Source organism: Hydra vulgaris, chromosome 09 (genome assembly GCF_038396675.1).
Source record: "Hydra vulgaris chromosome 09, alternate assembly HydraT2T_AEP".
Classification (NCBI taxonomy): domain Eukaryota; kingdom Metazoa; phylum Cnidaria; class Hydrozoa; order Anthoathecata; family Hydridae; genus Hydra; species Hydra vulgaris.
Window position 1 is genome coordinate 5,547,807 of NC_088928.1, and position 13,748 is coordinate 5,561,554.

The 13,748-nt window shown below is 29.7% G+C and overlaps 1 protein-coding gene across 1 annotated transcript; it reads right to left on the reverse strand.

The window, feature by feature from the left end:
* Window positions 1-9,836: 9,836 nt before the first annotated feature.
* Window positions 9,837-13,503, reverse strand: LOC136085205 (uncharacterized). Its single transcript, XM_065806494.1, has 4 exons — window positions 13,337-13,503; window positions 11,714-12,983; window positions 11,483-11,621; window positions 9,837-11,323 (listed from the first exon to the last, which is right to left on the reverse strand). The coding sequence occupies exons 1-4, from the start codon at window positions 13,501-13,503 to the stop codon at window positions 9,837-9,839; spliced, it is 3,063 nt and encodes a 1,020-aa protein (XP_065662566.1).
* Between the last annotated feature and the right edge of the window lie 245 nt (window positions 13,504-13,748).

Below are 13,748 nucleotides of genomic sequence, written 5' to 3' on the forward strand. Positions count from 1 at the left end.
CATCAACTTCTTCTGTGCTTATAATGCCAAGACTAATTTTCAGAAATGAACCACCACCATCTATTCCCAGCTTGACTAAATGCTGAGAAGAGTAATCTCTTGAATGCAAAACATGATTTGTTAGATCTTGCAGGTTTTTGCAGAAAACCATTTATCGTTTTTCTTCTTTTCCCGTTTCCATGGTAAAATTTGACTTTGACAAGGTGAAGAAATCTGCAAGAGTTTGTCCAGCAGCAGAAAATTTTTGCGCAAAATATGGCTCAACTAGTTAAATCCCAGTGGATTTGTTTAGCGTTTAATGCTAAAAGTCTCATTCCTGTATTGGAAAGTCCGGTGTTTAGTCGAACATTCACTAAACTTTGTGTTGTAAGAGGTGTGCTGTTTACTTTGTGAGCAATGGAAGGGCCTGAATAAAAAAAGAACAAACAAGTTCACCTCTTTCAAAATAATTTCACAACAAAATCTATTTTTTCTAGCTTATAAAAATCAGATATAAAATTCAGACCATTGCATAGGATGGTTCTCTATTGGTTAAACAAAACTCAAAGAAGTTACAATAATAGAACTGTTATACACCTATTTTAACCACAATTGTTATTGTTCTAAATCAAAACTATGTTATTTTATAGTATTTCATTGTATTGTAACAAGTAATGTGAAATTTAATGTTTAAAAAAGTTTTGTAACAAGTAATGTTCGAAAAAGAGTTTTGTAACAAGTAATGTTCGAAATTTAATGTTCAAAAAGTTTTCTGAAACTTATATTACAAATCAAGAGTTTAAATTTTAATGGACTAAATTATGAAGAAATAGAAATCTTAAAAACTGGGGATTCATTTACACTAAACAACTAAAGACCTAATTCAATTCCTCCTGTCCTTTTCTAAACTTTTAGAGCGATTAATTTATAATAAATTATATAAATCCATTTCAAATAACAAAATCTTAAATAAAAACTTCGGTTTCCAAAAGCAACACTAAACCAAACAGGCAACTTTAGATCTTATAAACAACATGAACCACTCCTTTGTAAGTAAAAAACTTAAACTTGGTGTCTTTGTTGGCTTATCTAAAGCGTATTTTTTTTCATTGTAAATCGTGCAATTCTTCTACTAAGTGTCACCTTACCTTAAACCGGCTCAAAAGTTTCTTGGTAAACAGACAACAATACGTAACTGCTTAAGAAAAAAAATTCTATGTTACTTAAAATAGAATGCAATTTCCCTCTTGCTTCTAATATTCATTGATAACCTCCCAAAAGCCTTAAGTAAACTGGATGTCGTAATGTTTGAAGATAATACTAATTTATTATATACGTCCACATCTGTTGCAGAACTTTAAAATTTTAATAAAAAGTCCCATCTTAAACGCAGATAAATTCATGAATTAATTATGAACTTTTGTTAATCAAAAAAATAAAAACATCGAACCAATCAAAACTATAAAAAGCTTAAATATCATTTATACATACAAAAAAAAAGAGAAACAAATAGGAAAATTCTGCCAACGATTATCAAGTTTATTTTTATAAGTATGTGAACTATATTTTCAATATAGTAAATCATGTACCAACATATTTATGTGTATCCCAATAAAATGTTTGTTTACGATTAGCAGCTTTTTTGCATTCTTTTTATTTATCTTGGATTCTTTTTATTTTTTTGCTACCTAAACTGACAATAAACTGAGGAAATTTTATTTATAAGTATGAATTTATTAATATATAGTATACAAAAAATATATAACAATGTAAATTGGTTTTTTGATAACAAGACCATCGGTCATCTGCAAGTTTATTGCGTTCTTTAAATAATGATGACACGTCACAGTCTATTTTTATATAACACAACGTTTGTGGTTTTTATTAGAAACTATACTTAGTTAACAATTTTATTATATATATGACAAATATAAATTAAAAAATTGAAACTCTTACTTATATCCCGAGCAATGTCAACTTTTTTAGAATCTTTAACCGCCATAAATTAGGTACCGTAAAATAGGTTACTTAAACAGTTTTGAGATCAGAATCGTTCAGCCGATTTGCAATACCTATTGGATTTCTTATAGTAGCACCATTGATGTGTTTGGTATTCACATACTTGAATAGGATGTTCGGGTTTTGCTTTGATTGAAAGTCAAGTTCAAAGAACACAAAAGGTGTAGTAATCAATTAAAGTTCAAACAAATGCAAAGCGTGTAATAACCAATTAAAAAAGATGTGACAACTTCTTTAATTGGTTATTACATGTTTAGACTAGTTAAAGATTTTTATACCCACTCGCTCTACATCGAAACCGTAGTCTTTATTTATCCATTCGCTTCCATTTTGATTTATTCACTGGGGCGTTAGGTTAGAATTATTTTGTTCTGCCTCCACTTTTGGAAAAATTTGAGTCATTGATTGTGTTATGTACCTCAAAATGATATTTACTAAGACCTAAGTTATAAACAAAAAAAGTTGAGGTGAAGACATGCAATTAAATTATGCAATTAAAAATAGTTGCAACATAAGTAGTAAAAAATATTTTATATGTCTTCTAAAGTTTTTATTTTTTAAATCAATTTATCTTAAAACTCAAAAATGTGGAGAACAAAATAATTCTAACTTCGCGAGTTTTGCGTTAAGCCTTGTAGTGGTTCAAGAACAATCATTAGTATTAAGCCCGTTGAATTCCATCTGCCAGTCGATATTGTTGAAGTATTTGGATATTTTTACAAATTTTCTTTTGTGATATGTGCGTTTTTCGACCGGTTTATCTAGAACTGCTACGCTTTTAACAGCGTAATCCTGGTAATGACATACTCGAGAACCACGTATGTAACAAAGATTATTTTGGATGTCTCAATGCATGTTGGAAACTCTGGCATATTTGTTTTGTTTAGGGGTATGGTATTGGTATACTAACATAATATTTTGTGAACAGCTGATTACTGCAGTAGGCCGATAGTTGAAATTGATGCATGTCTTCAAAGAAACAGTATATGGTATTGATGTACTTATCCTGGATTGCCAATTATCTTCTTTAACCACAGCATTACTACGAATAACGTAGTAGTGACCTGCCGTTGCCCAGTTGTATTTTAAACTGAAAGGTTCATTGTTCTTTTTTAACTCGTTTCGTAATTGTCTGTATTTTCCTCTCTGTGCTTCCGTTAAATCTGGATTATGTGACTATACCTATCGCTTCTACTATAATATATAAAGGTTTGTCTGGATCTTTTGACCGCGATCGAAAACATTTTCTATCTTTTTCCGAGTTAATTTTAACTTTAGTTAGATACTCTTTTAAAGGAACACCTACTTAATGGACCGAAAAACGCACTATATACTAGCAAAACTGTACAAAATGAGATCATCAACATTGCCGCTAACTTGATTCGTGACTATTTTCGTAAGTGTTTAAAAGCTTGTCCACATTTTTTGATAATTGCCGATGAGACAAACTCACATGGTTGAGGAATTATTTCGGTCTGTATTCGTCTTCTTGACACATTTAAAGAAAAGCCTAAAAAGATGGAAGTTGTAATTCGATTGGTGGAGACTGAAAGAATTACAGAAGAGTCTATCGCAATGTCTATCAAAAATGCACTAGAAGAAGAAAGTATTAACATCAAAGATTGCAAAGGACAAGCATATGATACAACGGCGTCTATGAGTTCAGACAGAAAAGGGGTACAAACTTTTGTTAAAAAATGGGCACCATATGCAGTCTATCAAGGATGTGTCCTTCGCTCCCTAAATCTAACAATTTGCCATGGATGTGAGATTTCATCTATTAGAAATATGATGGGTTCCTGCCAACAACTGTTTTCATTTTTTGATAACTCACCAAAGCGACAACGCTTTCTCCAACGAGTTATTTCTACTCAAGCGCCTGAATTAAAAAAGACAAAGTTGAAGAACTTTTGCAAAACACGATGGCTTGAGCGTCACAGCACATTCAATACTATTGATGAACTTTACATTTACATTATTCACACTCTTGATGAAATTGTAACACTAACATATGACATTGATCTCTATAATGATTTAGAACCAAAAAGTTGGAATTGGGATTCTGAAACTCGGTCAAAAGTTGATGGATTACGACATACATTTACTAATTACGACCACATTATTAATTTTGAAACCAATTGTATCATTTCTTGCCAATGAAACTAGTTGTATCATGTCTTCAGGGTAAGTTAATGGAGGTTTATCTGGCCTTCCAAAAAGTTTCTCAAATTTCTTCTTTCTATTCTAAACTCCGTACAAATGCTGATGACTGGTTTTCTACCATTTATCTCAAAGCCAAAAAAATTGCGCAGTCTGTAAATTGTACTGAAGAAACTCCAAGGCTTTGTAGTCAAATCCACCGCTCAAGCATACCTGCTACCTCACCTTTTGAGTACTACAAGCGTAATGTAGCCATTCCATTCCTCGACAAGGTTTCATCTGAGTTAGCAGCACGATTTACAGAAAATACGAGGGCACATTATGAATTATGTTCTTTGATTCCAGAAGTTATTATCACCAAAGACAATGAAGAGTTGGAAACATTGTCAAAGCAACAAGCGGATAAATGGTATGGAATTCTCCCAGACCCAAATGGTCTGAATAATGAGTTGCAGCGATGGAAACATTTATGTGTTGAGAACAAATTTTGTGGAATCACGCAACTACTTCAGCAACATGTTGACTCTACATTCTTTCCCAATATTCGTTAGTTATTCCTCATTCTGGCAACTTAGCCAATTGGCAGTTGTAAGATGGAGCGTTCATTCTCTTGTGTACGCCGCATTCATTCATATTTACGAACAACGATGACAACTGATAGATTGTCAGATTTGTGTATGATTGGGATGCATTATAACAATTTACACGACTGTGTTTCAACAGAAAAAAATTGTAAATAACTTCATTGCACTACATCCACGTAGGATGCAAGTACAATCTCTTTTTTATGACTGTGTTTAGTAGTTTATGTTTGTATATTATGTTTCAATGAATAGATAATGTGCTTTGGATGACAAATAATTATTTCTAAAACATGGAAAAAATCATAAAATTTTGTAAGTTAAAATCAAGTATTTTTTTATAATGTAGCCACCCCCTCCTTCAAAATCTTGGATCCACCACTGGTCAAAGCATACTGTTTAAAATAATGATCAATTTGGACATTAGACGTTAAAAGTTATTTATTTTATCACTTGCATTTTTAAGTACTTGCTTGACTTTACTAATTTACGTTTCAAATTTTATAAAGTTAACATTTTATTGTAAGTTAATTTTCTGTGAAGTATAAAGTCTGTTGTAACAAATAATCGTATTTAAGTGTATGCCACGTTTAAAAGGGTTGAGTAATATAAACACTAGGTGTGCGTCTCACATAATCAGTATGTGTGTATGTCATGTGATCGGTATTTTACTTTCATTATGAGTAACTAAAATAATAAAACCTAATTATCAAGAACTTGAGTTTTGGCTAAATAATTCCCCTAAATAAACCACTGTGCATATGCGAGGATACGCAGATGTTAACTGTATCCAGCTGCTGTCTTGTAGAAGGCCTCCTAGGCAAAGACTTTAGAGGTAAGTAGAATAGTTATGTTAACCAGCCTCGAACCCTTTCTTCATCTATTAAACTGGCTTAGATGCAACATTGTTTCCTGCCTAGAATGACAAATGCTCTTGACTCTTCTCATAGGCTTTTGTTTGTGCCTCCTTGATAGTAGCTATGCTGCTCTTCCTGTTATCTCCTAATGACGGTACAGCTCTAAAACTTAGTTTATTGGTTCTGAGGCCGGCTGGTTTCCTGGTTTCCTGAACTCTGTGGGAGCTCTCAGAGAGGTTGATTCCATCAACAGCTGCAAAATACCAAAGTATTAACAGTACCATGTTGCGCATGGATGGTGTCCCTGTTAATGCTTTTGGTGCGCATTGTTGAAGTCACATAAGGAGCCCTATGGGTTAGGGTTAATTAACAGGACTGAGAAAATTGCATAGCTTATTACCTATGAGGCCGTGCTCTATTTATAAATAAGTCAAGATCTCTTTAAGCTTAAAACATGTCTAAAGTAACCCTAAATATTATATACAAAAAACCACCTTCACCACCTATCTGTTTTAATATATCTTTCACTAATATTTGTGGTCTGCAAAGCAACCTTACATCAGTTGAATCTTAACTCTTGTAAAATTCACCAGACTTGCTTGCTCTTAGTGAGACTAGTTTAAATTCTGTTATTCCTTCTTCATATTTCAGTTTTGATTGGTACTATATTTTGATTCTCAAAGACTCTAATAGTCACATGCTTAGCTTAAGGTATATATACGCATCAGTTCATCTATTTGTCGTGAAATCAGGTTTGAATCCTTTGACCATTCTTTTTGCGCATTAGTTATCAAAGCGAACGGACGTGTTTTTTTCTACAGCCTGTTTAAATTATTATACAAATATGGAAATTTCATTTAAAAGCATAGAAAAAATAATTACCAACAAATTAGAAGAATAAAAAAAATCTATATTGAAAGAAACAGAGAAGTTGTTAAAAGATCAAGAAAAAAGTTTTGCATCGATTATGAGTGCAAACTTAAAAATATTAACGAACAGAATTGAAAAGTTAGAAGTTTATGTAAACAACAAATCGAATGTGATGAATATTCAAAAAGATATAAGTGATCTTAAAACAACTCTAAACTTCCAAGAAACAAACCTAATGGAAAAGATTGTACAAATTAAAAAGTGTTATGATAAGTATTTAAATATTTTACACAAAAAAACTATCGATTTAGAAAACAGATCTCGCCGAAATAATCTACGAATAGATGGAATTGAAGAAAAACCTACGAAACATCGAGTAACTGTAAAAATACAGAAAAAATATTTTCAAAAAAAAACTTAAATTGACAGCAAAGTGGTTGTGGAAAGAGCGCTTCGAGTTGGCAAATCAAGAGAAAGTAAACTACCATGAACAATAGTTGAAGCTATTAAATTACCATGACAAAAACAAAATTCTAAACGCCGTGAAAAACTTGCGTGGAACTGGTATATTTATTAATGAAGATTTTGCAAAGGAAACTATTGAGAGTCGTAAAAAGTTATGGGACGAAGTAAAAAGACTACGCAGTGAAGCCAAGTATGCTATTATAAAATATGATAGAATTTTTTGCAGGGATTTTAGAAACCCAAACATTACGTTTTAAAAAGAAATTTTTCTAAAAAATAAATGCCCCTTAATAAAAAAAAAAAAAAAAAAGCAAGTAGTATAAAATACGGGTCCTGGCACATTTTTTTTCAACTATATACCTATCCATATTCTCATATCATATTTCAACCGTATCAACTATAATATATTATGGTTACATCAATTTCACAAGTGAAATCTAACTTAAGCTTAAAAGAAAACATGTCCTATTAATTCAGACTTATCAATTCTTTATTATCAACCCATGAGTTGAACGAATCAGGATACCCATACCACTTTACTAATGACTTGTTTTTATTTTCGACCATTTATCCAGCCACAATTTTAAATGTATTTTAAGATATAAAATTGACCACAACTTTTATGATCGATTTTAACTGTAATAGTAAGTTACACCAATGACATGAAAACTTCCAGATTGTCCAACTTGTTCATCACCAGAGTTTAATGTGACTACCAATCTTCTTCCTGAACCAACACTAGGCATAGAATCTTTAAATTTTCTGTAAAATGAGATAGTAGTTGCTGAATCAATTGATGGTGCTGTAGTACCATTAGAGTTTATTTGAGCTAATAATCCAGATTCTTCACTATTAAATGTAGTAAGATGAACACTATTCCAAGATGTAAGATAAAAATATTCTAATCCAGATGACATTAAAATACATGTAATATTACTAGACTGATTATTTGCATCTACATATCTACTAGATAATGAATAATTACCATAGTTGTATGGAGTCCAAGGCGTTATAGTATTGTTAGCATGTTTAGGAGGGGCGCTACCATCATACATTCGTACTTTTGATTCCCATCAATTTCCAGATATACCAATAATATGCATTCTAATATATTAATAAATAAACCCCAATACCCTTTCCTGCAGTATCTATCAATATATATTCACTACCATAAGATGTGTTAGTATATCTAAATACATTAGATCGTAAAGTAAGATCTGCGATGTAAGGTGGTAATGATGGATTTCTAGCAACAAAAGGTTGTATCCAATAGTAAAGAACAGCTCCAGTAGCGTTATAAAGTTCAATTTTTAAAGTTTTTTTAAATGGCATATCAAATGTAAAATATCCTCCAAATTGTGTAGGAGTATGCACATTACATCCTTGCAAAGAGTTAGCATAAAATGGACCACCAAGTGGAGAACACAAAAAATCACAGGCTAGACCATTAGTATTGATTCCAGTATTAGTTGCAGTATAAGCTAAATTTCCAATGCAAAGGTCGCCATCTGCGTATATTTTTAGAAATACGTTACCTGCTACAGGTGGTCCAGTATTAATAGATTTATATAATGCTAGCCATATTTTTCTTAGGATACCACTGTTATTGTTATTAAATGATATAATATATGCATCTGTTCCCTTATCACCTGTACTTGGTGGAAGAGATTGATTTTTCGATCCAAGACATGTTAAACTTGAATCTGGTACTATTTTTAAAATGTGAGAAGTAGGTACTATATGGTCAACATAATCTTTTGTAGCAACATCATTTGGATGTATAGGAGCTGACACATTTTCTATTGTATTACCATTCATATCAAGTTTATCAGTCATATTATTTAGTCCATTTCTTCTTCATATTCTTTACGAACTATTTTATATTTACTAATACGTCCAGTTTTATATATTATAATATCATCATAATATGAAATTAAGTCATATTTATCAATGTTTCTGATGTAATGGATTTCTAAGTTTACGTTATCATTATTACAGTAAGCGTCTTTTACTATATCTTTTATATCTTTGTTTATTAAATCTTTATCAATAAATATAATTATTTCATTTTTACTAAGTAAAAGAGTTTTTAATTTTAATTCTCTATTTTCCATTTTATATACGCAGGAAAATTATTTATATAATTTTTTTTTTTTTAATTTTTTGTAAATTTATATGTACACTTCTATAATATTATACAAGATTATAAATGGATCATATTTATCAGTGTTTTGTATGAAATAGATTGAAATATCAACATTATTAATACATTCTTCACCGTAGTATTTGTAATATTGTTTTACAGCTTTTATTATTTTTTGAACAAATTCTTTAATATTATTTGTATATATCTTTATTAATTTTAATTTATGATCGTCTAATAAGTTTTTAATATTAATTTTCGTTTTTTATTTATTCTCATTTTAAATAAATAAAAAATATTTATGTCATTTTTTGTATCTTGTTTAGTATGACTTTGGGTGAAGGGAGGTGGTGTTTCTTTAATGCCTATCGTCTTAATGTCTATTGCCTTAATGTCTATTGCCTTAATTTATAAAGCCCATATGCAAAAGTGTGAATTCCGTCTTCTAAAATAACTCTTTTATCATCGTCTGCACTTAATGCAATTTTATTTATTTTTTCAGTATATACTTCATGTGAATGGGATCTTATTACATTCATTTTCCTAATGTGATCTACTTTATTTAATAAACAATGTTTATAATCTTCATAATATATTTTTTAACAACATTCTTTTTTACTCCTTTACATTTTTTGTTATCTTTTCCGTGTACTTTGTAGGAATATAATTTAGATCTGAGTCCTACAAATTCTTCAATTTGTGCTCCTCCTGCTTCATCTTTTAACATTCCTAATACTTTCTTATTAAGACTAACTTCAAATCCTACATTTTTAATTGCTGGGTGCTTTGGATTGAACACTCTTGTATCAAATTTACTTTCAACATCATTTTAATATCATCGTAGAAATCTTCTGTTTTTATTTCATATGCTAATGAATCTGTACCTGTGAATAATAGTTTTGCTCGATCAGCATATTTTTTCTTTATGTAATCATAATGAAATTCATACATTAGAGTTTTGATCAAATCTAATATATACATTCCTAAGTAAATTGGTTTGTTGTACATTAATTTAGTTCTTTTCATATGTATAGCTAATAAATTTTCGTCAAATATTGTTCTACTTTCATAGTTTGGTCTTGATGCTAACTTAACAGCTTTATCTCTGTTCGTTACTAATCTAACATCGACTCTGTTTTCAATATTTTCCATTGTTTTACCAAAGACTGAATTATTCATCAGTTTAAAAAATTCTTTTTCAAGTTCATTTGTTGCTTTAGTTCTAAGATTAGTATTTAGTTCAATGTATTTGCTTAACCAAGAGCTTTGTTCAAACATGACTCTTCTATGAATTTTTGTAATAGCTAATCCTAATCGTTCATACAATTTTAAATTTTCATAATGTATTACATAACTTTTCTTATGATTTAAATTTGGAATTAATTTATCGACTTTATCCAATTTCACCTTTTCAGGAGCAAGTGGGTAGTCATTATGATCATCGTGTAGATGTTCAGGGTAATCTAAATCTACTTCTAGTATACATGGAATTGATTTCCAGTTTTCTATTTCATTTTCGTCCATCCATTTAAAACCATGTGTTGGAAGTGGTTTACTCATTGCCCATCCATATAAATTATTAGCGTCTAAATATTGTATGAATGTTGATTCTTTGCTTTTGTCATACTCATCACCCATGTACTTATTATTAGATGTTCCTAACCTATTGGATATCATACTGATTCCACCTCTTATTCCTTTCTTTATCATTAGGATCATATCGTAATCGCGCAACAGTTCTAATTTTACTTTTGTTTTCTTCAATGCTGCATCCCAAGCTAATCCTGGTGATGTATAATACCAAGCAGGATCTAATTTATAACAATTCATACAAACATCTCTAAAATTTTCAAAGACGTCAGCTAGTAAAAGCACAACTAAAACGTTGTGCAAGTCATTATAATCTCTAAATGTTTTGCAATGAAACTCATTCCATACAGTTTGTGCATGTGAGTAATCATCATCACTTATATCTTCATCGTTCAATTTTGAAAAGAATAACTCTTTTGGTGGTATTTGGGTTTCATTAAATTTATCATTAGAGTCTACCCAATCATAGGGAAATGCACCTTTTCTGAGTAACAAATCTAATTGTTTCCCAGAATACAACTTTATGATATTTTTACATTGATCTTTAGTTAAATTTTTTAATAATGCATCTAAGCTAAATGGCATAAATCTATAACTATCTAAAAAACGAAGTTCACGTTTAACTTCAAATTTCTTACCTTCTTTAATATACTCATCGACTTTAATTTCTCTAGAAAAGCTAATATACTTTTATTCATTGTTTGGTATGCAACTCAATTTCCCTCCTGATAATTTCTTTATAAATAAGTGAGAATCATAACCAGATAAATTGTGAAATAGTGCTGGAAAGAATTTTGGAATTTTATAATTTAAATTACAATTTTGACGAGCAGCACCTCTATATTTTCCAGTAATATGACAGTGGTCACGTACTTTATCTTTTTCAAGATCTTCTCTACAAATGTGACATTTTACTGCTGCATTAAATTCACGCTTGTTTTCAGGAGTAAATATCATCTTTTTTGGAAATTTGATGCTATCACAAATTTTCTTAATATCTTTTTGTAGACTATCAACAAAAATTTGTACAACATCATCTGTTTCACTACTTGCGTTAAATGTGACTGGGCTTCTTTGATAAAAACTTCATCAAAACATTTAATATAATAACAGAATGAACTTGGAATATGTTTTTGATATTGTTTAGTATAAGATTCATTCGAATTGGGTTCACAAGTGTCAATTTGTTTGATAAAACTTTCAAAGTCTGCATATACTACAAACGGAACTCTCATTGATTTATTGTGGTTAGTAAATTGCATTGTTGAATTTGGTGGTGGAAGTTCGAAACGTACTGAATCATGTGTATCACAATAAGATTTATGATTAGATAATGATTCTTCAGAATTAAACCCTAACAAACAATTTCTACAATAATACACTTTAGTATTTTGTCTAGATGTTTGTGATGAAAGTAATCTGCTTAAATTTTTTATTAAACAGTAATAATTGGTTTCGCCATTTGAGATTAATAGTAAATCTATTAAATGTTTTCGATCATTATTCTTTGATACATGCAAAATATGAACTTCTGAATTTTCATAACCATATACATTGACACTGATATCTTGATTGTTCTTCTCAAATTTTGTGATTTGATTTAAAGATACTGGAAATTCTATTTTATCCCAGTTTATTTTTTCAGCTTGATCTTTAAGCTCTTTATCTACTCTTTGAGGATGATTATCTGTTGGATTTAATGCTCTTGCAATACACCACTTAAAACATTGATTATCTTCATTTTTTATACTAATTATTGCTTTTTTAGTTGCTAAATTTTTATCAAGTAGAATATATGATTTAGCTTTAATAGGATTATACTCAATAAAATTGATATCCATCTTTTCAATAGAAACAAATCTCCAACCTGATCCTAACGGTTGAAAAGATGATAAGGATTCTAAAATTTTCAGCTTTGATGTTTCATAAAAATCGTCTAAATCTGTTGTTTCTAATACAACTTGATTATTCGTTCTAAATGGAGCAGATTTGATTATAGTTTCTTCTGTTTTAATATTAGTACGTTCCATTTCACAATAGAGAACTATATAAACCTTTGATTTTCTATTTTTGTTTAGACTATTAGCAGCATTTATGATGGATAAAGCATCGTAACCTTTTATCTCATTAGCTGTAAATTGTTTTGTCACATTTTTAACAGATGATTTCTTTAATTTAAATTCTATCGGATTTCTAATTTCATATTTTTGATACAAATTTGAAACTGTAGATTTTAATTCATCAATCTTTTCATTAGCTGTTTTTTTAATTTTATCAGGAACATATGATAAAATCCATAATAATGCTTTTTCTAATTCACTTTTTCACATATTATAATAATATTTAATTTTTCGCTCTCTAGCAATTTTTTTTAAATCTGTTAATACTTTTTTATTTTCCATTTTTATATAGCAAGATAATTTTTTTTATTTTTCATTTTCTTCATATCATTTTTCAAAATATTTTTTCTTGTTAAAATATTTCATATGATAAATTTCATATAAAATATTATACACACCCCCATCCTCTAACTCTACAGTATTATTCTATTGTTCGCAGTTTTTCAAGTTGTCTCTCATTTTGAACAGTTGTTATTCTATATACAAAAGGTTCAGGAGTTAATATTTCTGATGATATGTATGGAATCGGTTCGTCAAGTAGTTCTTTCAGACCCATGCGAAGTTGGTCTTTCGGATCCATAAGAATTATGTTTTCCATTTTTTATATAGCAAGATTTTTTAAAATCTTTTAAATTATTATTTATTTCTTCTCTTTTCCAATACAAACTGCATGACGTAGGCTTATACATTCTATAAAATTCCATAGCTTTATCTCCCATTTTTATATATTTTTTAAATCCTTAGATTATTAAATCTTTTACAACTCATCATCTGATTCACTTCCTAAATCTAAATCGTTCATTATACTAGTAAAATTAGAAATCTTTTTAACAATAACTACTTCTTGAAGTTTAACTTGTATTGACTCTATCATTGAACCAATAAAGATACCTTTAATCTTTAAGCATCCAATAGCTTCACATCTTTGTTTGATATAATCATAAGGTGAAGCTATAACAAGTGA

What these genes read in the sequence shown, in the direction of transcription:
- LOC136085205 (XM_065806494.1), bottom strand. Translation starts at nt 13,503, where the DNA reads ATGGGAGATAAAGCTATGGAATTTTATAGAATGTATAAGCCTACGTCA. An exon ending in CCCAGTCACATTTAACGCAA is followed by an intron (nt 11,622 to 11,713) that starts GTAGTGAAACAG and finishes TTTCCAAAAAAG; the next exon opens with ATGATATTTACTCCTGAAAA. An exon ending in AGGTGCTGCTCGTCAAAATT is followed by an intron (nt 11,324 to 11,482) that starts GTAATTTAAATT and finishes GAGAAATTAAAG; the next exon opens with TCGATGAGTATATTAAAGAA.